This window comes from Leucoraja erinacea, chromosome 12, assembly GCF_028641065.1.
Source record: "Leucoraja erinacea ecotype New England chromosome 12, Leri_hhj_1, whole genome shotgun sequence".
Taxonomy (NCBI): Eukaryota; Metazoa; Chordata; class Chondrichthyes; order Rajiformes; family Rajidae; genus Leucoraja; species Leucoraja erinaceus.
The window spans coordinates 44491432-44517070 of record NC_073388.1 but is presented as its reverse complement, the minus strand read 5'-3'; the positions used below and the strand labels follow the sequence as shown (position 1 = coordinate 44517070).

The window sequence follows — 25639 nt, the reverse complement described above, 5'->3', positions numbered from 1 at the left end:
CCGGGTGCTCCAGTTTCCTCTCACATCCCAAAGACGTGCGGGTATGTAGATTAGTTGGCCTCTGTAAATTGTCACTAGTGCGTAGGGAGTGGATGCGAAAGAGGGAGAACTTAGAACTAATGTGAAAGGGTGATTGATGGTCGGTGTGGACTCGATGGGCCGAAGGGCTGGTTTCTATGCACAATTAAACTAGAGGAGACTATTCTGGCTCCCAACCAACAATCTCATCTCATTAGCCGCACTCCACTCGCCCGGTACTTCAAACATGCCTGCAGCTCCTGTTTGGTTCTTTTGCCTGTTATCTACCCAAAATATTATTTTAGAGGGTTGTGGGCCAAACATGGGCAGGTGGGGCCAGTCTAGTGTCCAGTAGATGGAGCATCTCAGTTGACATGGACAAGCTTGGCCAAGGGATCTGTTTCCTTGCTGTACGACTCTATGACTCTAAACACATGTGGGAGTTGTGGGAGGAATCCAGGGAACCCAAGTGGGAAATCCACAGTGTAGAGAATGTAGAAACTCCACATAGACTAGTCAGGTCAGGATGGAATCTGGGTCACTGAAGTTGTGAGGCAACAGCACCACAACCTACACTGTGGCGCTGCCCATCTTCATCAGGACAAAGTCTAAATCAATTCATTTGAACTTTAATATATGTATGATGTGTATAAAGGATATGAACCAATTAATTGCCTCACTGAATCCCAGGCAGATCTCTTATGCTACTTAAAGAATGGATTAAGTAGTGAGCAGCATGTTCAAACCAGGATGCAGCCATCAGCGCACTGAATTCATTGAATTCATATTTACATTGAAATAATAGGCACATTGAGTTGATATTCATATTGTATTCATATTCATATTGAATTCAAATCCATATTGAATTCATTGTCAAATCAAGTGCAAGAAAACAAAATGCAGAGAGAGATAGGGGTGCGAGATTTAGAGCTGCAATCTTAAGGATGGAACAGAACGCCGGATGAACTCAGCAGGCCAGGCATCATCCTTGGAGGGAAATGGACAGACGATGTTTAGAGTCGGATTCCATCTTCAGTCTGGTGGGATAGAAGGAGATAACTGGCAGAGAGAGGTGAGGGGACAGGGTGAGGCTAGCAAGATGGCAAGTGGTATCACCCTTTGAAATGACCCAGCAAGTCATTCAGTTATACGGCAGTTGAAGATGCCCAATGAATTCTTGCCAGCAATGCCCAGTTCCAGAAAATGATAACAAAGAAAAGATGCCTGAGCTGCAGAATATTTCCAGTATTTCCTGTTTCAGTTTGCTGATTTTATTTTACTTTTGAGGCATGCAGGGAAGTGGGCATCTTGAGTGACATTCTTTAGTTACTTACCAACAGAAATCGAATCAAAAGGTCATGAATTGAAACGTTCATGAATAACTCACAGTAAAGTGGGAGTACATCACACTGAAAGTAGTAAACTTAATGTGAATTAAAGTGAATCCTTGGGACCTTGTTTTTAACGTGCTCCAATCTATATTTTAAAACATAAATGTTGCCTGCCATGAGTGAAAATTGAAGGGTGGGTATATGTTAATAGTTCAGTTTAGTTCAGAGATACAGCATGGAACCAGGCCGTTCGGCTCCCTGAGTCCGCTCCGACCATCAATCACCCTGTTCACTAGTTCTCTCCTATACTCTATGGACTAGTTACAAAATCTAATTAAACCTACAAAGCCGCGCGTCTTTGGAATGTGGGAGGAAACCGGAGCACCCGGAGAAAACCCACGTGGTCACAAGGAGAACATACAAACTCCATACAGCCAGCAGCTGTAGTCAGGATAGAACATGGGACTTTGGCAATAAATCTACCCCTGCGCCACTGTGCTGCCCTAGGTAAACATATTTCCATTGGGCATGCAGGGAAGCCATTCAGACCATTGAGTCTATGTCAGTTCCCATTGATCCCATTATACCACATATTATCCTGCCGTCCCCACCCTTGTCTATGACCGCACCCCTTACACCCTCACTGCCCATGGCCACAGGCTTAGGGTGACAAAGTCAATTGTCTGTGGAGGGTGTCCGAGGGTGTCCGAGAGACCAAGGACAGCTGTTAATGAGAATGAAGCATAAAAGAGAAGGGCAGTCCAAGGGGACATTTTCCAGCTGTGTTGCGGGTCCCTAGGTTGTGTGGTACTAAGTGCTGTTGAGTTGCTTTTGACGTAATCCCATTGACTAGCTGACAAGCTGTACCGCGCCTCTTTCTTTCCATCTTTGGAAACTGGAGAACCTGGAGCAAACCCACGTGGTCACAGGGAGAACGTACAAACTGTGTACAGACAGCAACCGTAGTCAGGATCGAACCTGGGTCTCTGGCACTATAAGGCAGCAACTCTACTGCTGCGCCACCATGCCGAGCTAAAATGGGTCTTGTCCTTTGGGAAAGGCCTGTCACTTTATTTCAACCTCCACGCAAGTTATGGTACTAAGGCCATTGAACAGGTCGCCAGGTCTGTGGACTGGAACTAAACAGAATTCACATTGTTAGATATTAGGACTGTTTCTAAATAGGACTTCTCTGTACCCCTAACATCATGCACAGTGCACAATTGTGTGAATCATTGAAGTCAGCCTTTCATCTCCTCTTCACTCACATCGCCTAGAACGGACTGTAGCACTCTCAAGCACCATAGCAACACCCATCAGCAGCCAATCACAATGCTTTGAATTCAGATGCTTTGCTGTCCTCGGTACTCGACAAGACAAAAAAAAATGCAGCAAAAATGTACAAAACCAGAGGAAAGCTACAGAGGGCAGGATCCCCTCTCTGTTCAATGTTGCAAATCATTCTTTAAGGAAGTTAATACAAGGCAAGTGTCCAGAATGTTCAGCCATTAATGTGGCTTTTTTTTAGAGATACAGCGTGGAATCAGGCCCTTCGGTCCACTGAGTCAGCGCCGACCAGCAATACTGTACACTAAGACTATACTACACACCAGGGACAACTTACAATTTTTACTGAAGCCAAATAACCTACAAAACTGCACATCTTTGGAGTGTTGTTGGAAACGGAAGCACCCGGAGAAAACATACGTGGTCACGGGGAGAACGTACAAACTCTGTACAGACAGCACCCATGGTCAGGATCGAACTCTGGTTTCTTGCGGCGTAGGGCAGCAAATCTACCGCATGTCAGGGCCAATTCAACTGACGCACCATTACAGAGGCTAGGATCCATGGTCACATTCTGACATCTTTTACTGTTGTTATGGTAACTTGGGACTTGCACTAAACCCATCCAGATCTGGTCAAGGACTTGTCAAAGACTTGTTGCTAAAATAATAAAATAAAAACATAATAATAATTTAATCCTGAAGTTGTGCAAAGAGCTCCCACAATGCAAGCCACTTTAAAATCACACTCACAGACACTTATAACATGAAGACCAAGTGAAAAGCATTTAAGGGAAGTGCTTTTGCCAGGATCGGCTATTTGCTTGTGTCATTGTTTCTTCTCAATAGATCAAAGGTGCTTTTTTGGAGAGACTCAGCGGGTGAGGCAGCATCTCTAAAATGAAGGAATACGTGACGTTTCGGGTCAAGACCCTTCTTCAGAATGATGTGGAGGTGGGGGGAGTGGGAAGAAGAAAGGAAGAGGCGGAGACAGTAGGCTGTGGGAGAGCTGGGAAGGGGAGGGGAAGGAGGGGGAAAGCAAGGACTACCTGAAATTGGAGTAGTCAATGTTTATACTGCTGGGGTGTAAACTGCCCAAGCAAAAGTTTAGGTGCTGCTCCTCCAATTTGCAGTGGGACTCACTCTGGCCATGGAGGAGGCCCAGGGCAGAAAGGTCGGATTCGGAATGGGAGGGGGAGTGGTAGTGTGAACCAAGCGGAGGTGTTGGGCAAAGCGATCGCCAAGCCTACGCTTGGTCTCACCGGTGTAGAGCAGCTGACACCTAGAGCAGCGCATGCTATAGATGAGGTCGGAAAAGGTGCAGGTGAGCTTCTGCCTCATCTGGAAAGACTCTATGGGTCCTTGAATGGAATCAAGGGGGGAGGTAATGCAACAAGTGTAGCATTTCCTGCGGTTGCAAGGGAAAGTACCAGGGGAGGGGTTGGTTTGGGTGGGAAGGAACAAATTGACAAGGGAGTTACGGAGTGAGCGGTCTCTGCGGAAAGCCGAAAGGGGAAGATGTGGCCGGTGGTGGGATCCCGTTGGAGGTGGCGGAAAATGTCGGAGGATTATCTGTTGTATGTGACGGGTGGAAGGTGTGGACAAGGGGGACTGTCCTTGTTACGAGTGGGGGGATGGGGAGTGAGAGCGGAGCTGCGGGATATAGAGGAGACCCTGGTGAGAGCCTCATCTAAAGTCGAAGAGGTGAACCCCCGTTCCCGAAAGAATGAGGACATCTCCGATGCCCTGGTTTGGAACACCTCATCCTGATGTGGCAAAGATGGAGGAATTGGGGGTAGGGGATAGAGTCCTTACAGGAAGCAGGATGGAAGAAGTGTAGTCCAGGTGGTGTAGTCCAGAGTGAGTCCCACTGCAAATTGGAGGAGCAGCACCTCATATTTTGCTTGGGCAGTGGTATGAACATTGACTTATCCAATTTCAGGTAGTCCTTGCTTCCTCCCTCCTTCCCCTCCCCTTCCAAGCTCTCCCACAGCCTAGTCTCCACCTCTTCCTTTCTTCTTCCCGCACCCCCCTCCACCACATCAGTCTGAAGATGGGACTTGACCCTAAACGTCACCTATTCCATCGCTCCATAGATGCTGCCTCACCCGCTGAGTTTCTCCAGCATTTCTGTCTACCTTTGATTTTTCCAGCATCTACAGTTCCTTCTTAAACAAAGGTGCTTTATTTGTCACATGTGCAACTACACAGTGAAGTTATTTTTACATATTTACATGTGCAGGCTCCGCCATGTTTTGCCGCCGTTTCCAAAGTCCAAGTATGGTCCACCTGCGCACACAGTCTACTGGAGCAGTTCCCATTCTACCTAAGCCCTAGGCTCCAGCAGGACCTCCCTCCGTCGCCTTCGTCCGGTTCGGCCCGTGAACCAACGTCCCTCTCCTCGCCTGGCCATCTTTGTATCCCAGGGGCACCTCCTGCGGCTGACCTTGAAGGCGCTGGAGGCAATACCCTGCCTTCAAGACATCCCAGCCTGGTTATTGTTTCTGCTCCCTGCTCCCGTTGGGCTAAGGTTACAGCAACATGAAAGCACGCACCATCAGACTCAGAAACAGCTTCTTCTCCATTCTATATGATTCTATCTATATAGTTGGGGAATTCACATCCTGGTTAGCATTGGCCCTTTAATAATATCACTTTTCAGCATAGCATTAGTGATGAGAACTACATGTGTAAACATTTGTCTTTGCAATTTGTACTTAGATAACACCCTTCCAAAAGTAATGATGAAATAATTAAAAAATAAAAATAAAATAATTTAATCCTGAAGTTGTGCAAAGAGCTTCCACAAATGCAAGCCATTTTAAAATCACACTCACAGACACTTATAACATGAAGACCAAATGAAAAGCATTTCAGGGAAGTTTTGACGAGCCCTGTGCTTTTGCCAGGATCAGCTATTAGCTTGTGTGGCATCATTTATCAGGAATGTAGGACGTGTTATGCAATGTTTTGGCTATAATTATGACAGAAGATTTTATGAGATATATAAACACTGAGTAATTATTCTTATTTCACGGCAGTTTTGATTGCATAAACAGTGTTAAAAAATGTGTATGGAAAAGATTGATTTTATGTAGCATGATAAATTGTGCACCGTGAGCCAAAGATTATGAAATTAATAAGAATTTGCAACTAAAACAATTCCTTTGAGTTGGCATAGAATGGCTGGTGCTGGGAGCATTATTAGAATTAGCAATTTCTACTCCGAAGCAGAATATTCTTCATTAGATTCTGTGTCGCTTCCAGAATTCCTATCAGATTATAACACTTTCTTTTACAGATGATCCCAGCCACAGCTGTATTTAGTTAATTGCTAAAATCCAGGTTCGATTAAGAGCTAATCCTTGCGTTAGCTGTTTGTGCGGAAATAATTTGACGGAATAAAAATGAATATATCATATAACTGATTTTTATGTGGTCAGATACTTCTAACTTTTAGAAGGCATACCCTTTTATCAGGAGTGGCACAGTAGCTCAGCAGTAGAATTGCTGCTTCACAGCGCCAGAGACCTGGGTTCAATCTGACCATGGGTGTTGTCTGTGCAGATTTTGTACGTTCTCCCTGTGACTGCTTGTTTTGCAACCAGTGAAAACTCATGCGGTCACAAGGAGATTCCATATAGACAACACCCACAGTCAGGATCGAACCCGGGTCCCTGGCACTGTAAGGCAGCAACTCTACCGCTGGGCCACCGTGCCGCCCCAACAACATGGTCATCTCCCTGCTACCTTCTCTCTAACCTTAGTTTGAAGATCATGTGCCCTCCACATATGTCTCATTTCATCTTTTCGAAGGAATACTTTTTAGCTTTATAATCATCCCGTGTTCTCTGTGTGGAGTTTGCATGTTCCCCTGTAACCGCATGGGATTCTTCTGAGTGTTCCGGTTTCCTTCAGCATCCCAAAGACATGCAGGTTTGTACTTTGATTGGCCTCTGTAAATTGCTCCAAGTGTGATGTGAGTGAGAAAAGGGGGATAATACAGAACAAATAGTCGCATGGACTCAGTGTACTGAAGGGCCTCTTTCTCTGCTGGAATTCTAAAACTAAAACCAAACTCTCTAAAGTCAAGTAGATCATTCGAATGGATGCTTTGGGATGGGCTGTAATACTATGACCTCTTCCTATGAGGTAATTTATTTTTCTGAATCTCTTTGGCAATCACATTGTCCATTTCCCTCCAAAGATGCTGCTCAACTTGCTGAGGTCCTCCTGTAGATCATCTGTTGCTTCAGCTTCCAGCATCTGTGACCTCTTGCATCTCCCTGTTCTAGAGGGGGTAGTTTAATGACTCCAGCCAATCGCTTGTTATTCTCTCAAACACTCTTGAGAGGCTTCTTTGTGCACAATGGGATCGATGGCAAATGTTTTATTCATTTTAAGTACATAGGAAATACCAGCATTTATTACCCATCCCCAATAGACCTTGAGAAACATAGAACACAAAACAGTACAGCACAGGAACAGAAATTTGTCCCGCATTTTATGCTGCTTTCTTGAAGCACTTAATTTCTTCAGATGAATGTGCTTCTTCGATGCTTGTGGTGGAGATCATTGATTGTGGATGGAAACTTTGGACTATCTTTAGTCAGACGTTGCTGGGCTTTATCTTGAACTAAACATTATTTCCTTTATCCTGTATCTGTACACTGTGAATTAGTGATTGTAGTCATGTATAGTCTTTCTGCTGTCTGGATAACTCGTAGCAAAAAAGCTTTTCACTGTACCTCGGTGCACATGACAATAAACTAAACTAAAGATTTCCAGGATTCAGATTCATCCTGAACATCCATATATTTCCAAGTCAGGGTCAGGGTGATATGTAACTTGAAGGAACTTTCAAGGAAAGATGGTAACTATCCACATCCTGGTCTTATCTTTATGAATGGGTCTGACAGAATAACAGAATAAAAATATGTGGTTAATAATTCATGCTCAGTAGCTATAATGTCACTATTTTTAGTTGCCTTTTATGAATGATATATTTGCTGAGAGGTGATTGTGAGTTAGTCATAGAGCCATAGAGAGCTACAGTATGGAAACAGGTCATTCGGCCCACATCAACTAGGGGGCATAACTTTAAGGAGAGAGAGGATTAAAGGAGATGTGCTGGGGTTTTTTTTTACATAGTGGGTGCGTGGAGCACGCTGCCAGAGGTGGTGGTGGAGGCAGATACGACAGTGGTTTTCAAGAGCCTTTTGGATAGGCTCATGGATATGCAGGGAATGGATGGATATGAATCACTTGTAGGCAGATGAAAACATGTAGGTGTCATGTTCAGCATGCACATTGTGGGCCGAAGGGCCTGTTCTTGTGCTGTACTGATCTATGTACTCAGCCATGATCATATTGAATGGCGGTGCAGGCTCGAAGGGCCGAATGGCCTACTCTTGCACCTAATTTCTACAAGGGTTTTTGAAATGTGCACTCTATAGATTGCTCACAATATTGTGTGGTAATCTTGAAGCCATCTTCTTTTTGGTAATAATAAACCCATTTGGCCATTATAAATAACAAAGATATCATCTTTTGATAATTACAATGATATCGCTGTGCCAATGCACAACACAATAACAATTTGAGAAATTAATTACTGGAACATTAGAACATCCATTTACAAAATGACCATTTTTAGACAGCTGTTTGGAAGTTACCAAGCAAGCCGTTCTGAAAGGGTGAATTTGAATGTTTTATTTGATATTTAGGTTTTTGTGCATTATCTGCAGTATTAATATTAATGTCACCAGTCTGCGAATAGCGCAGATGAATTAATAAATAAATAAATCGGCAACAGTAAATCTTGACAACTGCTGTGAACGAGAATGATGGAGCAAGACTTTGGAAGCAACAAAGATAATATTCACATGACGGGATTGTGCTTTAAGCAAGGAGCCTTACATAATCATCCGTTAATACCTTGCTTTGGTAAACAAAAGTGTTTTTAAAAGGTTTTCATGATGACTGCTAAAACGCTACTCCACTTCATAGAAGCAAACACATTATATGATTAACAAAAATAAAAGCACGAGAAGATGTGCTAATTTTGAAATGAATATTTTGTAATGTTTTCCCATTCTGATTTATGAACTGTAAAGTGAATTGTTAATGATCGTGTTGTTAGGCAGCTGAGCTGTTGAATTGACCTACTTTCATTGCAGCTTGCCAACAGACAATCAACCCTATTCCTTTTTATCGTAGCTGCACTGGGATGGACTGAGAGGAGAATTAGTTGCACAAATGAATAGCTTTGATTTTAGGCTGACAAAAGTGTCATCTCTCTGAACCTCTCGGTGCCAATAGGTTAGACGTATGGCTTGTTGATATTCACTGAGGACTTCAATGTATGTTTTACTGTGATGTTGAGGTGGATTACATGGCTTAGAACAGTGAACATTTAAGAATGGTGTCCATTCATATCACCACTGAGCTCCAATAAACAAAATCAAGTGAAAGGTATGTAATGACTTGCGTATCAATTCCTATAATGTTTTAGGTATAATATGAAGAAGCATTTTTCTAAGGTAGATTCATTTTATCCATGCTTCTGAATGGGTTCCTTTCAATGCTGTAAAATAATGTTCTTTCAATTTACTTTCAACACTTGGCTAATTATAAGCATCACATGACGGTATATCAATAAATGTTCTATGTAATATAATATTTTTTCTGTTTATAATCTGTGCAATTTAGAGGAAGCAACTGGCAGTGTTTTTCTCCTGGCTGCTGAGCCATGTCGTTTGTAGTTTCCTCGGTGTTTTGACATATAGCCTTCACTTTTATATTTAAGTAGGCATTTAAGCTGTCTTAAATGCAGATTTTTATTCAATCAGAAGATAAAACTAAAAGACTGCAACTGCAGCGGCCCTGCTTTGTTTTCTGCACTGTTCAGCAATATATATTTTGTAGTCCTGTAATATAGCAGTCAAATTAGCACACTGTTCAGGAGGATGGTAACTTGTTGTAACTTGGGGAACAATTAGTAATACTAGTGCTTTCAGTTGCCAAACTGCTAACTTGTAATGTATTGGATCCAGCAAAGTGCATTGTGGAAACTGATAAGACACGAATTAGTTCAGGCAGGTTATGCCCTCAGCTGAAAATTACCAAATGTTAATGGCACAACATCGAATTCATCATACACGTATGTCAGTGTGGATTTTGATGTGGGATGTCTGCCATTGAGTGTCATGTAACTGCAGCCAATGTTACCACAGCTAGTTATCACTCCTGTCGATGCTCTCAAGATGTCACTCATATTGTTTGGGAAAACCTGCTCACAGTACATCCGTGACTTCAATTCGAAGAGTATGTGAGGTGGGCTGTTTTGTTATTGTACTCGGCGTCATCAGGGATCCACACCACCCTGGCCACACACTCATTTCACTCCTGCCAACTGTGCGTTCCAGGTTTTAGGAACAGCTTCTTACCAACAATCATCAGGTTATCAAACACTACAACCTCCAAATAAGCTCTGAACTATATAGGCGTGAGGGTATTGGCTTTTGCACAATTATTGTTTTTTTGTTTTTATGTGTAATTGTGTGTGTGTGTGTGTGTGTGTGTGTGTGTGTGTGTGTGTGTGTGTGTGTGTGTGTGTGTGTGTGTGTGTGTGTGTGTGTGTGTGTGTGTGTGTGTGTGTGTGTGTGTGTGTGTGTGTGTGTGTGTGTGTGTGTGTGTGTATGTATGTATTAGTATGCAAACTTAAAGCACACAGTATTGGGGGTTCAGTATTGATGTGGATAGAGAACTGGCTGGCAGAGAGGAAGCAAAGAGTAGGAGTAAATGGGTCCTTTTCAGAATGGCAGGCAGTGACTAGTGGGGTACCGCAAGGCTCAGTGCTGGGACCCCAGCTATTTACAATATATATTAATGATCTGGATGAGGGAATTGAATGCAACATCTCTAAGTTTGCGTATGACACGAAGCTGGGGGGCAGTGTTAGCTGTGAGGGGGATGCTAGGAGGCTGCAAGGTGACTTGGATAGGTTGGGTGAGTGGGCAAATGCATGGCAGGTGCAGTATAATGTGGATAAATGTGAGGTTTCCACTTTGGTGGCAAAACAGGAAAGTAGACTATTATCTGAATGGTGGCCGATTAGGAAAAGGGGAAATACAACGAGACCTGAGTGTCATGGTACACCAGTCATTGAAAGTAGGCATGCAGGTGCAGCATGCAGTGAAGAAAGCAAATGGTATGTTAACATTCATAGCAAAAGGATTTGAGTATAGGAGCAGGGAGGTTCTACTGCAGTTGTACAGGGTCTTGGTGAGACCACACCTGAAGTATTGCGTACAGTTTTGGTCTCCTAATCTGAGGAAAGACATTCTTGCCATAGAGGGAGTACAGAGAAGGTTCACCAGACTGATTCCTGGGATGGCAGGGCTTTCATATGAAGAAAGACTAGATAGACTCTGCTTGTACACGCTAGAATTTAGAAGATTGAGGGGGGATCTTATAGAAACTTACAAAATTCTTAAGGGGTTGGACAGGCTAGATGCAGGAAGATTATTCCCGATGTTGGGTAAGTCCAGAACTAGAGGTCACAGTTTAAGGATAAGAGAGAAATCTTGTAGGACCGAGATGAGAAAATCATTTTTTACACAGAGAGTGGTGAATCTGTGGAATTCTCTGCCACAGAAGGTAGTTGAGGCCAGTTCATTGGCTATATTTAACAGGGAGTTAGATGTGGCCCTTGTGGCTAAAGGGATCAGGGGGTATGGAGAGAAGGCAGGGATGGGATACTGAATTGGATGATCAGCCATGATCATATCGAATGGCGGTGCAGGCTCGAAGGGCCGAATGGCCTACTCCTGCACCTATTTTCTATGTTTCTATGTATATGCACTGAACTGTTTTTTTCTTGGTAATGACATTGTTTACAGTGTACTATCTTTAAATATTATGTTGTACTGCTGCGTAAGAATGTATTTTGTAAGGTGTCCTTGAGGCTCTTGAAAGGCGCCCATAAATAACATTTATTACTATTATTATTAATTGGTCTATGTGGAATATATGACTATAAAACACTCTTGATTCTTTAAGAGAGGCTCTGTAATTTAGCAGCACCACAGGAGATTGCTGGCCATGTTTATGTAGAAGCTGTGGGCAGCACAATGTCTGAATGAGATTTCCAGAAGTACCTTCCTTTTGTTTCCTCCTTGATTTCTTTTGCAAATGGAATGGACGTAGGATATGATTTCTGGAGCCCACAGCACATTCTTCTACCGTTCTGAGAATCTATTACATGTGCCTGGTCAGGATGAGATACAGGAAATATCAATGTTCATATCGTCTTGTTCAACTTCTGTTCAGGCACCATTCTCTGTTCAAGGTAATTGACGTATTTTGGTTATTTTATGCAGAGTATTTTCACTTTCCCTGTTTCTAACTTTGAAATTAACTCTTGGTTTTGAGTCTTTGGCCAGTTTAGATATTTTGGCATTTGACGAGCTTCTACGTTTAATGTTTTGAATAGATCAATAAGATCAGCCGTGATCTCACGCTTTCCACAGATGCTGCCTGACCTGATGAGTGTTTCCAGCGTGTTCTGTTTTTGTTTCAGATTTCCAGCATCTGCGTTTTATTATAATTTTTCCTCACTGTTCCACATGGTCATGAACTAAGAGCTGGAAAGAGATTATTTTAAATTGCGCTTTCTCAAATAACGCGGCGTATTTCTGCTCCATTGCCTCAAAATCCTTCTGATTCTTGAAATGTATTTAGCTCAGTATCCTCACAACAAAAATCTGCAGAGAGAAAGGAGTGTACGTGAAAGGGGGGTGAAAGAGAGAGAGAAGGAGAGAATGGGGAAGGGAGAGAGAGTGAAAAGATGAAATGGGAAAGAGAGGGAGAGAGAAAGGGCTTGAGAATAAATATGAGTGAGAGTGAGTTCTCTTGTGGCTGTTTGTTGTTTCACTGCTCCAGCAGTGTTTGTCTTCTCTCTCCTCTGTTCTCATTCATCTCCTTCTACCTACACCACCTCCTCCATACAGATCAGCTGCAATTCACCGGCCTGCGTCACCCACTCTCAGCTGCACCACCGCTCTCTCCACTCCTCCCCTTACTTGCATCTACAAAACACACTTGATTTCTCTAGTTCCATCATTCTGCTGAAATTTGATCAAAGTAAACTTTTAATTCTGCTTTTTTTCTCTCACTCTGCACAAGTGCTTCCTGACCTGTTGTGCATTTAGAGCATGCACAGCATGTTCCGGCCATTGGTTTGAAGTGTGGAGAGGAAGGCTGGAGGGGATGGGGGGAGGAAAGAGAGGGAGTCGGAGAGGCGGTGAGCCAGAGTGAGAAAGTGAATGAGAAAGAGGCAGTGAGAGAAAGAGAGGTTGAGTGGGAAAGAGAGGGAGAGAGAAAAGAGGGAATAAGAAAGAGGAAGAGGGGAAGTGAAGGAGGGTGAAAGGGAAAAAATCAGAAAAGAAGGGTGTGAGAATTAGAAATAGGGAGAGTAAGTTCTGCATAAGCTTCCAGCAACTGTTGTGCTTGATAACTAATGTAGTGTTTCATTTTCAACACTTTCTTTATTGATGTCCAACACGGATTATGAAAATACTGTGATTTTTTTTTTCTCCTTTGGAAAATGAGGAGAAACTCTGCAAATAATGTGTATTTGCAGCGAGCAAGATGTTCATATTTATATGAGATAATTGTTTTCCTCTAGTTGAACTATATAGTGCTTGTGCTAATCAGGCAGCTGCAGTACAGAGATGAAAAACAATTGCAGACTTTTTGTCAGAACTGGCAAAGGCTGGTTTTCTATCGAGTTCACTGTTGATCTCAAAGGGCTAGAACACAACGAATATCAATAAAACAAATTATCTGATTATTACCAGATTGCTGCGTGCTGTGCTGAGATTTAGATGTTTTAGATGTCAGAAGCCGAGCAATGTGACATACAGCACCTTCTCTGTTCCAGATCGCCGTCTCCCTCTGGTATTCCAACTGTAATCCCTCCTTCAACCTTTACTTTCTCCAAGTGTCCATTTGGGCTCATACTTGTTTTATCTTCTCGCTTCGTTGTCTATTAACCCCCACCCGGCCTGTGTGTACCCATTCCCGGCCATGCTGTACCCTGCCCCTCCTTTCTCCTTTCCCTGCAACCAGTCTGAAGAAGGGTTCTGATTTGAAACACCATCCATCCATGTTCTCCACAACGCTACTTAACCCACTGAGTTGCTCCAGCACTTTGTGTCCATTTTCTCCATCTGCTTTTAGTTTTTCGAAAGAAAATATAGTCCTTTGGATAAACTTTTGGTCATCTATCTTAATCTATGGTTTGCTCATCACCCACTGATCATTCAGCAGAAATAGCAACTTGTACCATGGATCAAAGTCAAACTCTATTTGATAACTTTTCTGTACAGTATCCTGGGCCTCCTGCTGCATTAAAGGCTGAATCAATGTAATAATAAAACACAAACAATGTAGCAAACCCTCTACTGGTCATGTATCATCAGTGGAGATAGAAACAGATTTGATATTTCAGGCTAAAAATCTTTTATCCAAACCTTGTCTGATTTGCTGTGACCTGTCGTTCATGGCTTCCACGTGTCTCTTTGTTTGAGTTCCTTCTCACTATCTTTCCTAATTCATCTGCAAAACCAGAGAACCTCAACAGCACCTCACTGCATGACAAACCTTCCCTCATCTGCATAAACAAATTCCCTTTTTCCTATCAATTCCTCCAACACCATTTTCACAACTTAAAACAAACTTGTTTCCTCTCTTTCCCAGTTCTAAGGAAGGGTCTTTGTCCTGAAACATGGACCCCATTTCTCTTTCCACAGATGCGGCCTGACCTGCTAGCATTTGCTGCACATTTGGAACATGTGCTTTTTCCCCCCAGATTTGCATCATCTGCAGGTTATTTTATTTTCATTCTGAATTTCACACTTTTCGTTGCTGCAATGTCGACAAATACCAGACAATAAGTTGCTGCAATAAGTCGACAAATAGGTGACAAATTCAGGTCAAGGCAAATAGATTTGAATTGAGCACAACACAAACTGCTGGATTAATTTAGCAGGTCAAACAGGTTGGTCCCCACCCAAAACGCCGCCTCTCCACTTCCTCCAAAGAATCTGCCTGACCTGCTGAGTTACTCCAGCACTTTGTGTTTTGCTCAACATTCTAGCATCTGCTTCAGTCCTGATTGCCAGTAAGAAGCCAAGCAATTAGATACCATTATTTGATATTGATTCTAAATGGGATCATAAACCTAATCTACTTGCTATATCCTTATACACGCTAACAGAAAATCAATTCTTAACACTTTCGGGTGTCAGGGGTTATGGGGAGAAGGGAGGGGTTGAGAAGGAAAGATAGATCAGCCATGATTGAATGGCGAAGTAGACTTGATAGGCCGAATGGCCTAATTCTGCTGTTTGAACTTATGAAAACAAAGGATTTATACCTTGCAATCTCATTAAAGAATTCTGTTTGATTTTATAACATAGAAAATTCTCAGTTCACCAGGTATAACAATTAGTTAGAAAGATTTGCATTTTAACCTTTTTAAATCATAGTTAAATTCACATTACACAAGAAAGGTTCCGTTGAAGGAGAAACATTTATTCTGCCTGGCTGTTGTTTTCAGTAAGGCCACTTGTTCCAAGTCTCATTTAATAGTAAGATTAAACGAGTACTTACCAGTACGAAGTTTGATCTGTATTTTATGAGGAGTTACGATGAGGGATTACGTGAAGAACCCACCCAGCGCGCAGGCGCGGCATACTTCCAAGCAGCGGTGTGGAATCACAGATAGACACTAGTTGAAGTAAAGATAGTGAAGACCAACGAGACATTAGTCCGAATTTGATCTATATAATGAGGGTGGGAGCGGAGGGCACGTAATCCCTCATCGTAACTCCTCATAAAATACAGATCAAACTTCGTACTGGTAAGTACTCGTTTAATCTTACTATTTTACTTCGGAGTCACGTGAGTGACTACGTGAAGACTTCAAAGGTCTGTGATTTCAAACCGTGTAACAGTTATATCACTCACTGCCGAAAGATCATCGAGGGAGGAAGTGGTAGCTAGAGACCAACAAGTTTGTTTAGTTATAAAAGAAATATTTATTAACTATAACAAAAAACAAAATAGCTCCCATGGCTTTAAATCATAACTTTGCGGTTTTTTAAAACGGTATCCGCAAAGACGTCCTGTTCCATCAGCGGTTTGTTGTAAAATCGTTGGAATGTCGATTCCCTTGACCATCCCGCTGCTCTGAGGATGTGGTCGAGGGGAACCTGCATCCTATCCGCCGCTGAGGTGGACGCTGCCCTGGTTGAATGGGATTTAAAAACATTTGTGTTAATCCCTGCCATGCTGAGGACCTGTTTCAACCATCTGGATAATGTTTGGCTGGTTACCCGTCCAAAAGAAGCTTTCTGTGGCTAACCCATAAGGCTTTCTCTCTCCCTCTTAGCGTTTGGGTTGTGTCTAGATAATGGTGAAGGTGGGTCACCACACACAGCCTAGGTTCTGGAGGGTAAGCCCGGAAGATCAACGGGGAGTTTGATGTACCTGGTCTACTTTGTTTTACCAACCCCGGCATGGTGAAAGTAATGGTATCTGGGGTGGTCACCATGTAGTTCAGATTTAGCTGATGGAGCGACTGAACCCTTTGAGCTGAGACAAGCGCCATGAGCATGAGGGTTTTGTAAGTGGCCTGTTCCAGGCTCAGGGATCCCACCGGAGGCCAACCTCGAAGGTGTGTGAGAACTACACTCACATCCCACATGTGAGTGTATCTAGGTGTAGGGGGTTTGGTATTAAAGATCCCCTTAAGGAGTCTGATGACTAGAGGGTGGGATCCCACACTATGCTGTTCTATCGGCATGAGGTATGCGGACAGTGCGCTCCGAGCCGTATTGATGGCACTGTAGCTCATCTTGAGATCATGGTGCAGGTGGGCCAGGAACTCTAGCACATCCGAGATCGAAGTCGTCTTGTAGGATGTCCCTGCGTCCAGACAGTACTGTTCCCATTTCCTGATGAAGGTCAGGTACTGTTTCTTGGTGGAAACTCGCAGGGATGCCGACATGGTGGTGATTGTTCTGTCTGATAACCCCAATCCCCGGTAAGGCCTGTTCAAAATCTGGAAACCAGGAGTTTCAATTTTTGGTGGCATGGATGGCTAATGCCAGTTACCGGGTGAGTCAATAATTGGGGGTGGTGTTGAAGGACCATTGGTGTCTCTACCACCATGTCGTGGAACATTGGGAACCATGGTTGGGTAGGCCAGTCGGGCACGACCAGAATGCCAGAGGCTGAGTCTGCCTGAATTTTCTGGAGTACCCGACTGATGAGGCAGAAGGGAGGGAAAGCATAGAAAAAGAAATTTCCCCAGTCCAGCGTGAAGGCATCTACCGCTGCTGCCTCTGGGTCTGGGGTTCCCAAGCCACATACATGGGTAGTTGGTGATTTAACCTAGACGCAAACAAATCTATATCTGGCGTACCATATTGCTTGATAATTTTAGCAAATAATTTTGGGTCCAACATCCATTCGATGTTGTCGTTGAATTTTCGTGACCTGGTGTCCGCCACTAAATTTAGCTTGCCTGGTAAATAGGCAGCTGATAGCCAAATATGTCTCTCGACACACCATTGCCAGATTATAGCAGTTAATTTGTCGCATGATACTGATTTAATGCCACCCATGTGCTGGATATAAGATACTGCCGTAGTGTTGTCGATCATAATTCTAACATGCACGTGCCGCATACCAGATGCATATGCTTTTAGCCCATAAAAGGCGGCGAGCATTTCCAAAAAGTTAATGCCCAGTGATTGTAGTAGCGATGCCTCTGAGTTAGTCCATCTGCCACCTGTGCTGTCTATGGAGTTAGTAGCTCCCCAGCCTAAAGCACTGGCATCCGTTGCAATGGTTATGTTAGGATTGGTTACGGTGATAGGACTGTGACTGTGCCAAATATTGTCAACCCACCACTGAAGTTCTGATTTGGCTTCAGCGGGTAAATCCATTTTGCGATCATAATGCCCCCTATGAAGGCGTAATGCATGAGTCCTTGCTCTTTGTAGATTTTGATAATGCAAGGGCCCATGTTGGGCAGCCGGAAATGCTGCTACTATAGAGCCAATAACTCTGGCTACATGCCGTATTCTAGGTTGCGGTGTAGCAATTAAATGGCTACAAGCTTCAATGAGTGAAACTGTTTTGTTTCTGGGCAGAGTGACAGTCATGTGAATCGTGTCAATAGTGAAGCCTAAGTAATCCATGTTAGTAGTAGGCTCCAATATTGATTTATCTGGGTGAAGGATAAAACCCAAAGTTTCAAGGAGTTGTTTAGTGGCTAACACTCCTGCGACAGCTTGTTCCCGTGTTCTTCCTAATATGAGAACATCGTCCAGATAGGCCACTACTAAATGTTTTAGTTCTCTCAATTTCTTCATGGCCACTTTAAGAATTTTCGTAAATAGTCTGGGAGCTGTCGTTAAACCATTGGGCAAAGCTCGGTACTGCCATAGCTGGCCCCTCCAGATAAATTTCAGATATTTAAAGTAATCTTTATGAATGGGTACCAAATAGTAAGCATCTTTGATATCTATGCTTGCCATGTAGTATCCCTTGGAGATCAGTTGTCTGGCAGTGACAAATGTCTCCATTTTGAAATGTTGATACTCAACAGACTGATTGAGTGATGTCAGATCAATAATAATGCGACATCCACCATCTTTTTTGGTTTTGAGAAAAATATTTGATACAAATTCTTGCGGCTCGTGTGTGGTCATTTCTATGATGCCTTTAGCCACGAGCCGATCAAGTTCAGCTTGTCCTTCTACCTTCTCAACTGCCGAGGGAAGGAACACCCTTTGGGGCATGTGCTGAACTGGCGGTTCTACGCCTGGTTTGAACTCAATCTTGTATCCACTAATACTGTTGAGTATAAACTGATTGTTAGTAAGGGAGCACCAAACATGCTTGAAGAACCTCAAACGTCCCCCTGTTAATACTACACCCCCTTTGTCTGTGTATGTTGACAGGACCCAGACCCACCTACCTCCATGTTCACTTGTGGGGTCGTTTCCGGTGGGTCTGGCCCAAGGTTGTCCGTGTTGGTGCTGCGGTGGGGCGGCGCATCTTCCCACGGCTCCGCCCTGGGCCCCGCTCTAAAAAAGAGCACTGGGGGTAGTGGGAGGCGGTCACCAGGCTTTCACCAGCTCGGTATCTGCTGGTGGCTGCCGAGGCGTGCGGCCAACTGGGTGTCTTCGCCCTGCTCGGTCCTGGCCCTGCCCTCATGAGGCCTACTGGTTTTGCCGCCTCTTCCAACTCCTTGAGCCTTTTGGCCAGATCCGCACCAAATAGCAGCGCCTGTCGTTCGGGCGCTGGAGCTTTACAGAGGCCGGCATATGTTGGGTTGAGGGCAGGCCTGATGTTGTCCCGCCGTAGGTTGTTTAGCTCATACGTGGTGCTGCACATCAGTGCGAGGGCATCCTGCTGGGGTATGGTCAGGTCTTCATCCCCAACGGACCGAGCAAAGGCGGTGACGGCTGCTGAGTGGAGCTTCAGGACTCGCTGCATTTTTACCTCCTGAGCCCTTATGTGCTGCCCCAGCTGGTTCCAGATCTGCCCATTTACCGTCTTGACCCTCAGCGCCTCGCAATTTTCGGGCGCGATGTAGTTGTCAAGGGCCTGCTGGACAGCCTTGTCCTGCAGCGGGTTGTTGGACAGCCTGTTTATAGTTGCCGCCATTCTGGGTGGCAACAACATCCCAGTTGTTGGTGGTGCCGCATCTCGGCCCACTACACCCAGTAGCTCTTCTTCCGGCACGCCCGGCATGCTGACGATATCCTCCGCCTGCCCTTGGGATAGGCCAGCCCAGTCCTGGCCTCCCTTACTGCCCTCGAACATAGAGGGTACAGAAGGGGTGGAGAGAGGAGGAGGCCAAAGCCCGTCCTCCTGGGAGATGCCGCATCTCCTCATTAATCATGCGCTCGAGGAGCTGCCTCATGCAGCTTATCCGAGCGTCTCCCCTTTCGGTGGGGGAGAGTGTTCCCGTTCCTCCGATTCATCGGAGGACACCGGCCGGTCGGTTTTCTGTGTCGCCTTCCTCCCTGTGCGGGGCGTTGAGATCTGCAGCACTGGGGGCGGCTCGGTGTCGGGTGAGCGGGAGCGTTGAAAAAGCTCCTCCGCTGCGAGAGGCTGCCATCCCGCTATGGACCCGTCCTCGGGTGGAGTAGGGCAGGCAGTCCTCCTGGCTGGTCGCTTGCGAGAGGCCATTATTCTCTCTAGCGCGACTCTGTAACAAAAAAGGCACTTACCTGAGGTCTCGTCTTTATGCTGCAGCTGGAGAGCCTGGCTCCAGCTGCTGCCGCTGTTGCACTGCTGACGTAATGCCGCGCCTGCGCGCTGGGTGGGTTCTTCACGTAGTCACTCACGTGACTCCGAAGTAAAATCATTTACAACATCCACTTTTAAAATTCTACTGGAATCATTTAGCAGTGTTCTAATCAAATGAAGTGCCACATTTAAAATGGACTTTTTAAACAGAAGTGTAGTCTCATAAGACAAGAAAGCTCCCAGGCATAAGGGGATTGAAGTATTAATTGAATGTTCTTTTCTGCAGAGCTTGAGTAATGATCAATTTGTCATTTCTCCTCATTAGCTCGATCAAAAAATGCATTCATTCCAACTCTCCGAAATATGCCTGTGACAAGAGAAGCAAAATGGTTAAAATAATGCTGGAAACATTTGGCAGGTCACACAGCATTTAAAGGAAGAGAAGCAGAGTTAACGTTTCAATTTGTCGACCCAATGTCAGATCTAGGAAGAGAGAGTTCCTTCCCCTCAAAATGAGCACTGTAATGGGCCTGTCTCACTGAGGTGATTTTTTTAGGCAACTACAGGCGACCAGTTTGTTGCCACATGTTCGCTGGTGGTCACTGGGAGTAGTCTCCTTAGTCGCACAAAAAGTCATTGATAAATTTTCGGCGACAGTAGGTTTGACGCCTATGAGTGTAGCTTGACTTCTCCTGACGTAGGTGCTGTCGTAGGTTGTCGCCAGGATGACGTAGGTTGTCGCCGGTTTTATGGCGACCTGCTACGACTATGACAATCGCCGGCAGTTGTGTAAAAAATCGGCAAGTGGGGCAGGCCCATAAGCATTATGCGCAATTAACCCCTCTCCTTCCAGTGCAATATTGGGAACAAGACAATTTATAGTCATAGAGTCATACAGCATGGAAACAGGCCCTTCAGACCAACTTAACCAGGCCGACCATCTACTCTAGTCTCACCTTGTCACCAACATCAAGACCCGGAGCAGGGCCTTACATCGCCCGGCACGGCTTTAAATGGCCGTGGGACTTGCTAGCGCCCGCCAGGGACTTTGACTTTGACTTTGACTTCGGGAGAGGAATGGAGAACAGGGGAAAGACAAGACTTTGCCTTCCATCACAGTGAGGAGGAGATTCACTGTGATGGATGTTTGTGTAAATTGTGTTGGTGTGTGTCTTGGTTCTTTTCTTGTATGGCTGCAGAAACCAAATTTCGTTTGAACCTCATGTGAGGTTCAAATGACAATTACATGGTATTGTATTGTATTGTATTGTATTGTATTGTATTGTATTGTACCTGCTCATTTTTGACCCATATTCCTCTAAACCTTCACCCCCCATCCTCCTGTGCTCTGAAGAATAAAGTCCAAACCTGCCCAACCTCTCCCCATAGCTCAGGCCCTTACGTCCTGCTGACATCCTTGTAAATCTTCTCTGCATCTTTGTCCAGCTTAACAACATTTGTCCTATAGCAGGGTGACCAAATCTGAAGACAATACTCCAAATTTGGCCTCACCAACGTCTTGTACAACAGTAATATAATATGCTAACTTCTATACTCAGTACCCTAACTGATGAAAGCCAATGTGCCAAAAGCCTTCTTGACTACCCTATCCACATGTGAGGCCATTCAAGGATCTAAGTTCCTGCACTCCTGGTCTTCAACACTCTCCAGAGCCCTTCCATTCACTTGTGTGGATAACTAATTGCAAGGGCTGCAAAATTCAGGTGGGAATATTCATGGGTGGAATCTGTAGCTGGTGGTACCTGGTGCTGTGAGGCAGCACCTCTACCGCTGCACCATTGTGCCGCCCATTCTTGCACTTGACTGGAGTTTCAGGGAGCAACATAGAATACACACGACAATACAACACAGGAACAGGCCCTTCGGCCCATAATGTCTGTGTCAGACAAGATGTCAAGTTAAACTAATCTCCTCTGCCTGCACATTGATCCATATCCCTCCATTCCCTGCATTACCATGTGCCCACATAAAAACCTTTAAAATGGAAGGGAAGGAAAGATGTACCAGCTGCATAGTGGACCATGTGTCCATTTAGATGCAAGCCCCAAATACATTGCGAGCAGACCTGCTTGAATTCATTGACATCACCCATGCAGTCAAGATCAGTGAATGAATGATCAGTTGCCACATTTCACCGTCTTGGCACTAGCAATACACCAAATGCCCGTCGCTCATCCGCCAACATTATTCAATGTTTGGATTCACACTCAACAGTTACGTGACTGCAGCCTTGGGACACTCCTTCTTGGACACCGCTTGGATGCACAAGCAACTTTCCACTCCCCACCAAGCCACACTCTCTCCTGATTTACAAGCGGCAGGCAGTGCAAGGGCACTTACCCGCAACTCTCACCCTTGTGATTTTTGTTTTCGTTTCAGATATCCTAGAACTGCAATCTGTCCAGACAGTGCAGAAACAGCAGGACCATGATGATGGAAATGCAGTGCCAAGCGATCTCATACATACAGTCAGACACTGACACCGGGTAATTCACAGCATAGCATGGAGGTGTGGTGATGGTGGAACTTCAACAATGAGATTTTTCTGTGCAGGAGGGAGGAAAGGAGTCAACTGGAGGAGAGCCAGTGCCATCATAGGTTTTACCTATAGTGCTAATTAGATCTTCCATCTCTGCATCCTCCTGAGATCCCCACCATCTCCAGCCAGTGTTCTAATCTCCATGTGATATCGAGCAATGGGCAGCACGGTGGCACAGTGATAGAGTTGCTGCCTTACAGTGCCAGAGACCCAGGTTCGATCCTGACCACAGGTGCTGTCTGTATGGAGTTTGTATGTTCTCCCTGTGACCGCGTGGGTTTTCTCGTTGTGCTCCGGCTTCCTCCCACAATCCAAAGACATGCGGGTTTGCAGGTTAATTGGCTTGGGTAAATTGTAAATTGTTCCTAGTGTGTAGGATAGTGCTAATGTACGGGCATTGCTGGTCGTTACAGAAGGTGGGCCGTAGGGCCTGGTTTTATGCTGTATCTCTCAACTAAACTAAGCTGAGAGCCCTGGATACCATAAAGTCTAAGGGGCCAGGCAACATCCCAGCAGTAGTAATGAAGAACTGCCAAGCAATTCCAGCAAACACAAAGTGCTTGGGGAACTCAGCAGGTCAGGCAGCATCTATCACCTTCCTCAGACGGATGGGAAGAGTCCTGAATGGGCATCGAAAGGAAAGCACTTCACTTGAAACAACTTGAACAGGTATTAGCATCACAATAATAGTTTAGTTAAGTTTTTAGTTAAGGGATGCAACATGGAAACAGGCCCTTCGGCCCGCCAAGTCCACGTTGACCATCGATCACCGGCTCATACTAGTTCTATGTTATCCCACTTTCTCATCCACCCCCCTACACACTAAGAGCAATTTACAGAAGACAAATAACCTGCAAACCTGTACATCTTTGGCATGTTGGAGGAAACCGGAGCTCCCGGTGGAAACCCACACGGTCACAGGGAGAACATGCAAATTCCACACGGACAGCGCTGGAGATCGGGATCAAACCCAGGTCTCTGGCGCTGTGAGGCAGTGGCTCCACCAGCTGCTATACTGTGCCATCCACAAGTAGCCACCTGTGAATCGTAGGTGACCCAAAAACTACACTGTGTTGGTGAGAGAGGTGATCTTGTCTATCATGAGTAAAGCTGTACATGTTTAAGAGAGGACCGAGTTTCAAATATGCTTGTTACCATAGTTACCTGCACTCTATACTTCAAATGGGCATTCTATTTGCTTGCTAATACTGTGGCTATTATGTCCAGCCCTAGTAAAAAACAATGGGTGCTACAAATCTGAAAAAACATTATGCCCCACTCTTTCTCTTATCAACATAATGTTACAACCATTTTTACACTCATGCATTATCTTGCTTCAACAAATTGATAAAAAATAATTTAATTTGTAAATGAGTGAAGTATCTTGGTAAAATCATCAGTTACTTTAAAGTCTTACACTGAATTCTTATAACCACACACGAGTTCATCATGATCCAACATTGCCTTCTACTCTCCAATACCACCATTTATGAAAATACCACAGCACATCATTGACAATAAGCATCCTTTCATACCTTTGCCTTGACAATAACTAAGAACTTTACATCCTAAACAAAAGGACCGGTTAGATAGCTCCAGCAGTTGGAGTGGATAAGAATGGAGAAAGAGGAGTGCTATCCGCACGATATAGGAACGATCTTGCTCTCACCGATAAAATTGAATAGTATAATATATAAGAAGAACCCAATTATTCACAATACAATAAGAATTTGGAAACAAATAAAAGTATCCTTGAAATTAAATAATCTATCAGTACTAACCCCACTATTGAACAACCCCGCATTCAAACCATCTCTCATCGACAAAACATATCAACAATGGGATAGACTGGGGATTAGGAAAGTAGGGGGTATGTATGAATTGGGCAAACTGTTATCATTTCAACATTTAAAATTAAAATTTAAACTGAAGGATAATCAATATTTTAAATATATACAGATATGTGACTTTATGAAGAAATATACACATAGATTTCAAACTATATTTTCAGACCCTTTAGAAGAAGCAATGAATATTAAGGCTGATTCACAAAAACTAATATCATACTTTTATAATAATATATTAAATAGAGAATTACCCTCAACAGAAGCACTAAGAGAAGAGTGGGAACATGAGCTAATGATAAAGATCTCAAAGGATAGATGGGAAAAGTATCTGATGAACACACATAATTGTTCTATTAATGCAAGACATAATTTAATTCATTTCAAATTATTACGTAGACTATATTATTCAAAAACGAGGTTGAATAAATTTTATCCAAACATCTCTCCCAGATGCGATAAATGTTTGTTTCAAAACGCTAATTTGTAGGATGTACAAAGCTGAATAAATTTTGGAGTGATATATTTGATATATTTACAAAGCTTTTCAAGCCCACAATAGAACCTAAAACGGAGTGGATTATATTTGGAATAATAGTAGAAGATATCAATTTAAATAAAGACCAAAACGTTTTTTTTAATTATGGGTTAATAATTGGAAAGAAATTGATACTTAAATTTTGGAAAAATACAACCATACCAACTGTTAAAATGTGGATTAGGAATATGATGGACATAGCACGCCTTGAAGAAATGAGACTCCGACTAATAGATAAATATGACCAATTCTTAAGGAGTTGGTCTCCTTTCATCGACTTTTTGGAATCATGTGATGCAGCGGTACCGTAAAGATTGCTGATTTCAGTTCATGCTAATCTACATCTCCGAATAAAGATTTGAAAAATTCTCTTTTAAGGGGCCTTCTCTTCTATTTTTACTTCCCACTTTTTCTTTTTTTTATATACACACTTCACGTTTTTCTATTCTCTACCATCTATTTTTCCACTTTTTCCCCTTTCTATTGTTTTCTTTTTCTTGTCTTGCTTACTTCCTTCTCAAAACATAAAACTAGAGGTCGTACATAGAATGGATTACGGTACGACATTGTTGGCACCTAAAATTAGGTTCCACTGTACTGTTTTGTACTGTATTAACTTCTAATAAAATAAACAAAAAAATAAATAAACAAAAACAAAAACAAACAAAAAAAAAGGACACAAAGTGCTGGAGTAACTCAACACCTGAGGCAGCATCTCTGAAGGA

General features: G+C 43.7%; 1 protein-coding gene across 1 annotated transcript in view; it reads left to right on the top strand.

Annotated features, from left to right (window-relative positions):
- Positions 1–22084: 22084 nt before the first annotated feature.
- npas2 (neuronal PAS domain protein 2) overlaps positions 22085–25639 on the top strand; it is a 52937-nt gene continuing 49382 nt past the window's right edge. Inside the window, exon 1 of the mRNA XM_055644024.1 lies at positions 22085–22479. Coding sequence (XP_055499999.1) covers positions 22421–22479 — 59 coding nt within the window. The 5' untranslated portion in view covers positions 22085–22420. The remainder of the gene's footprint in view (positions 22480–25639) is intronic.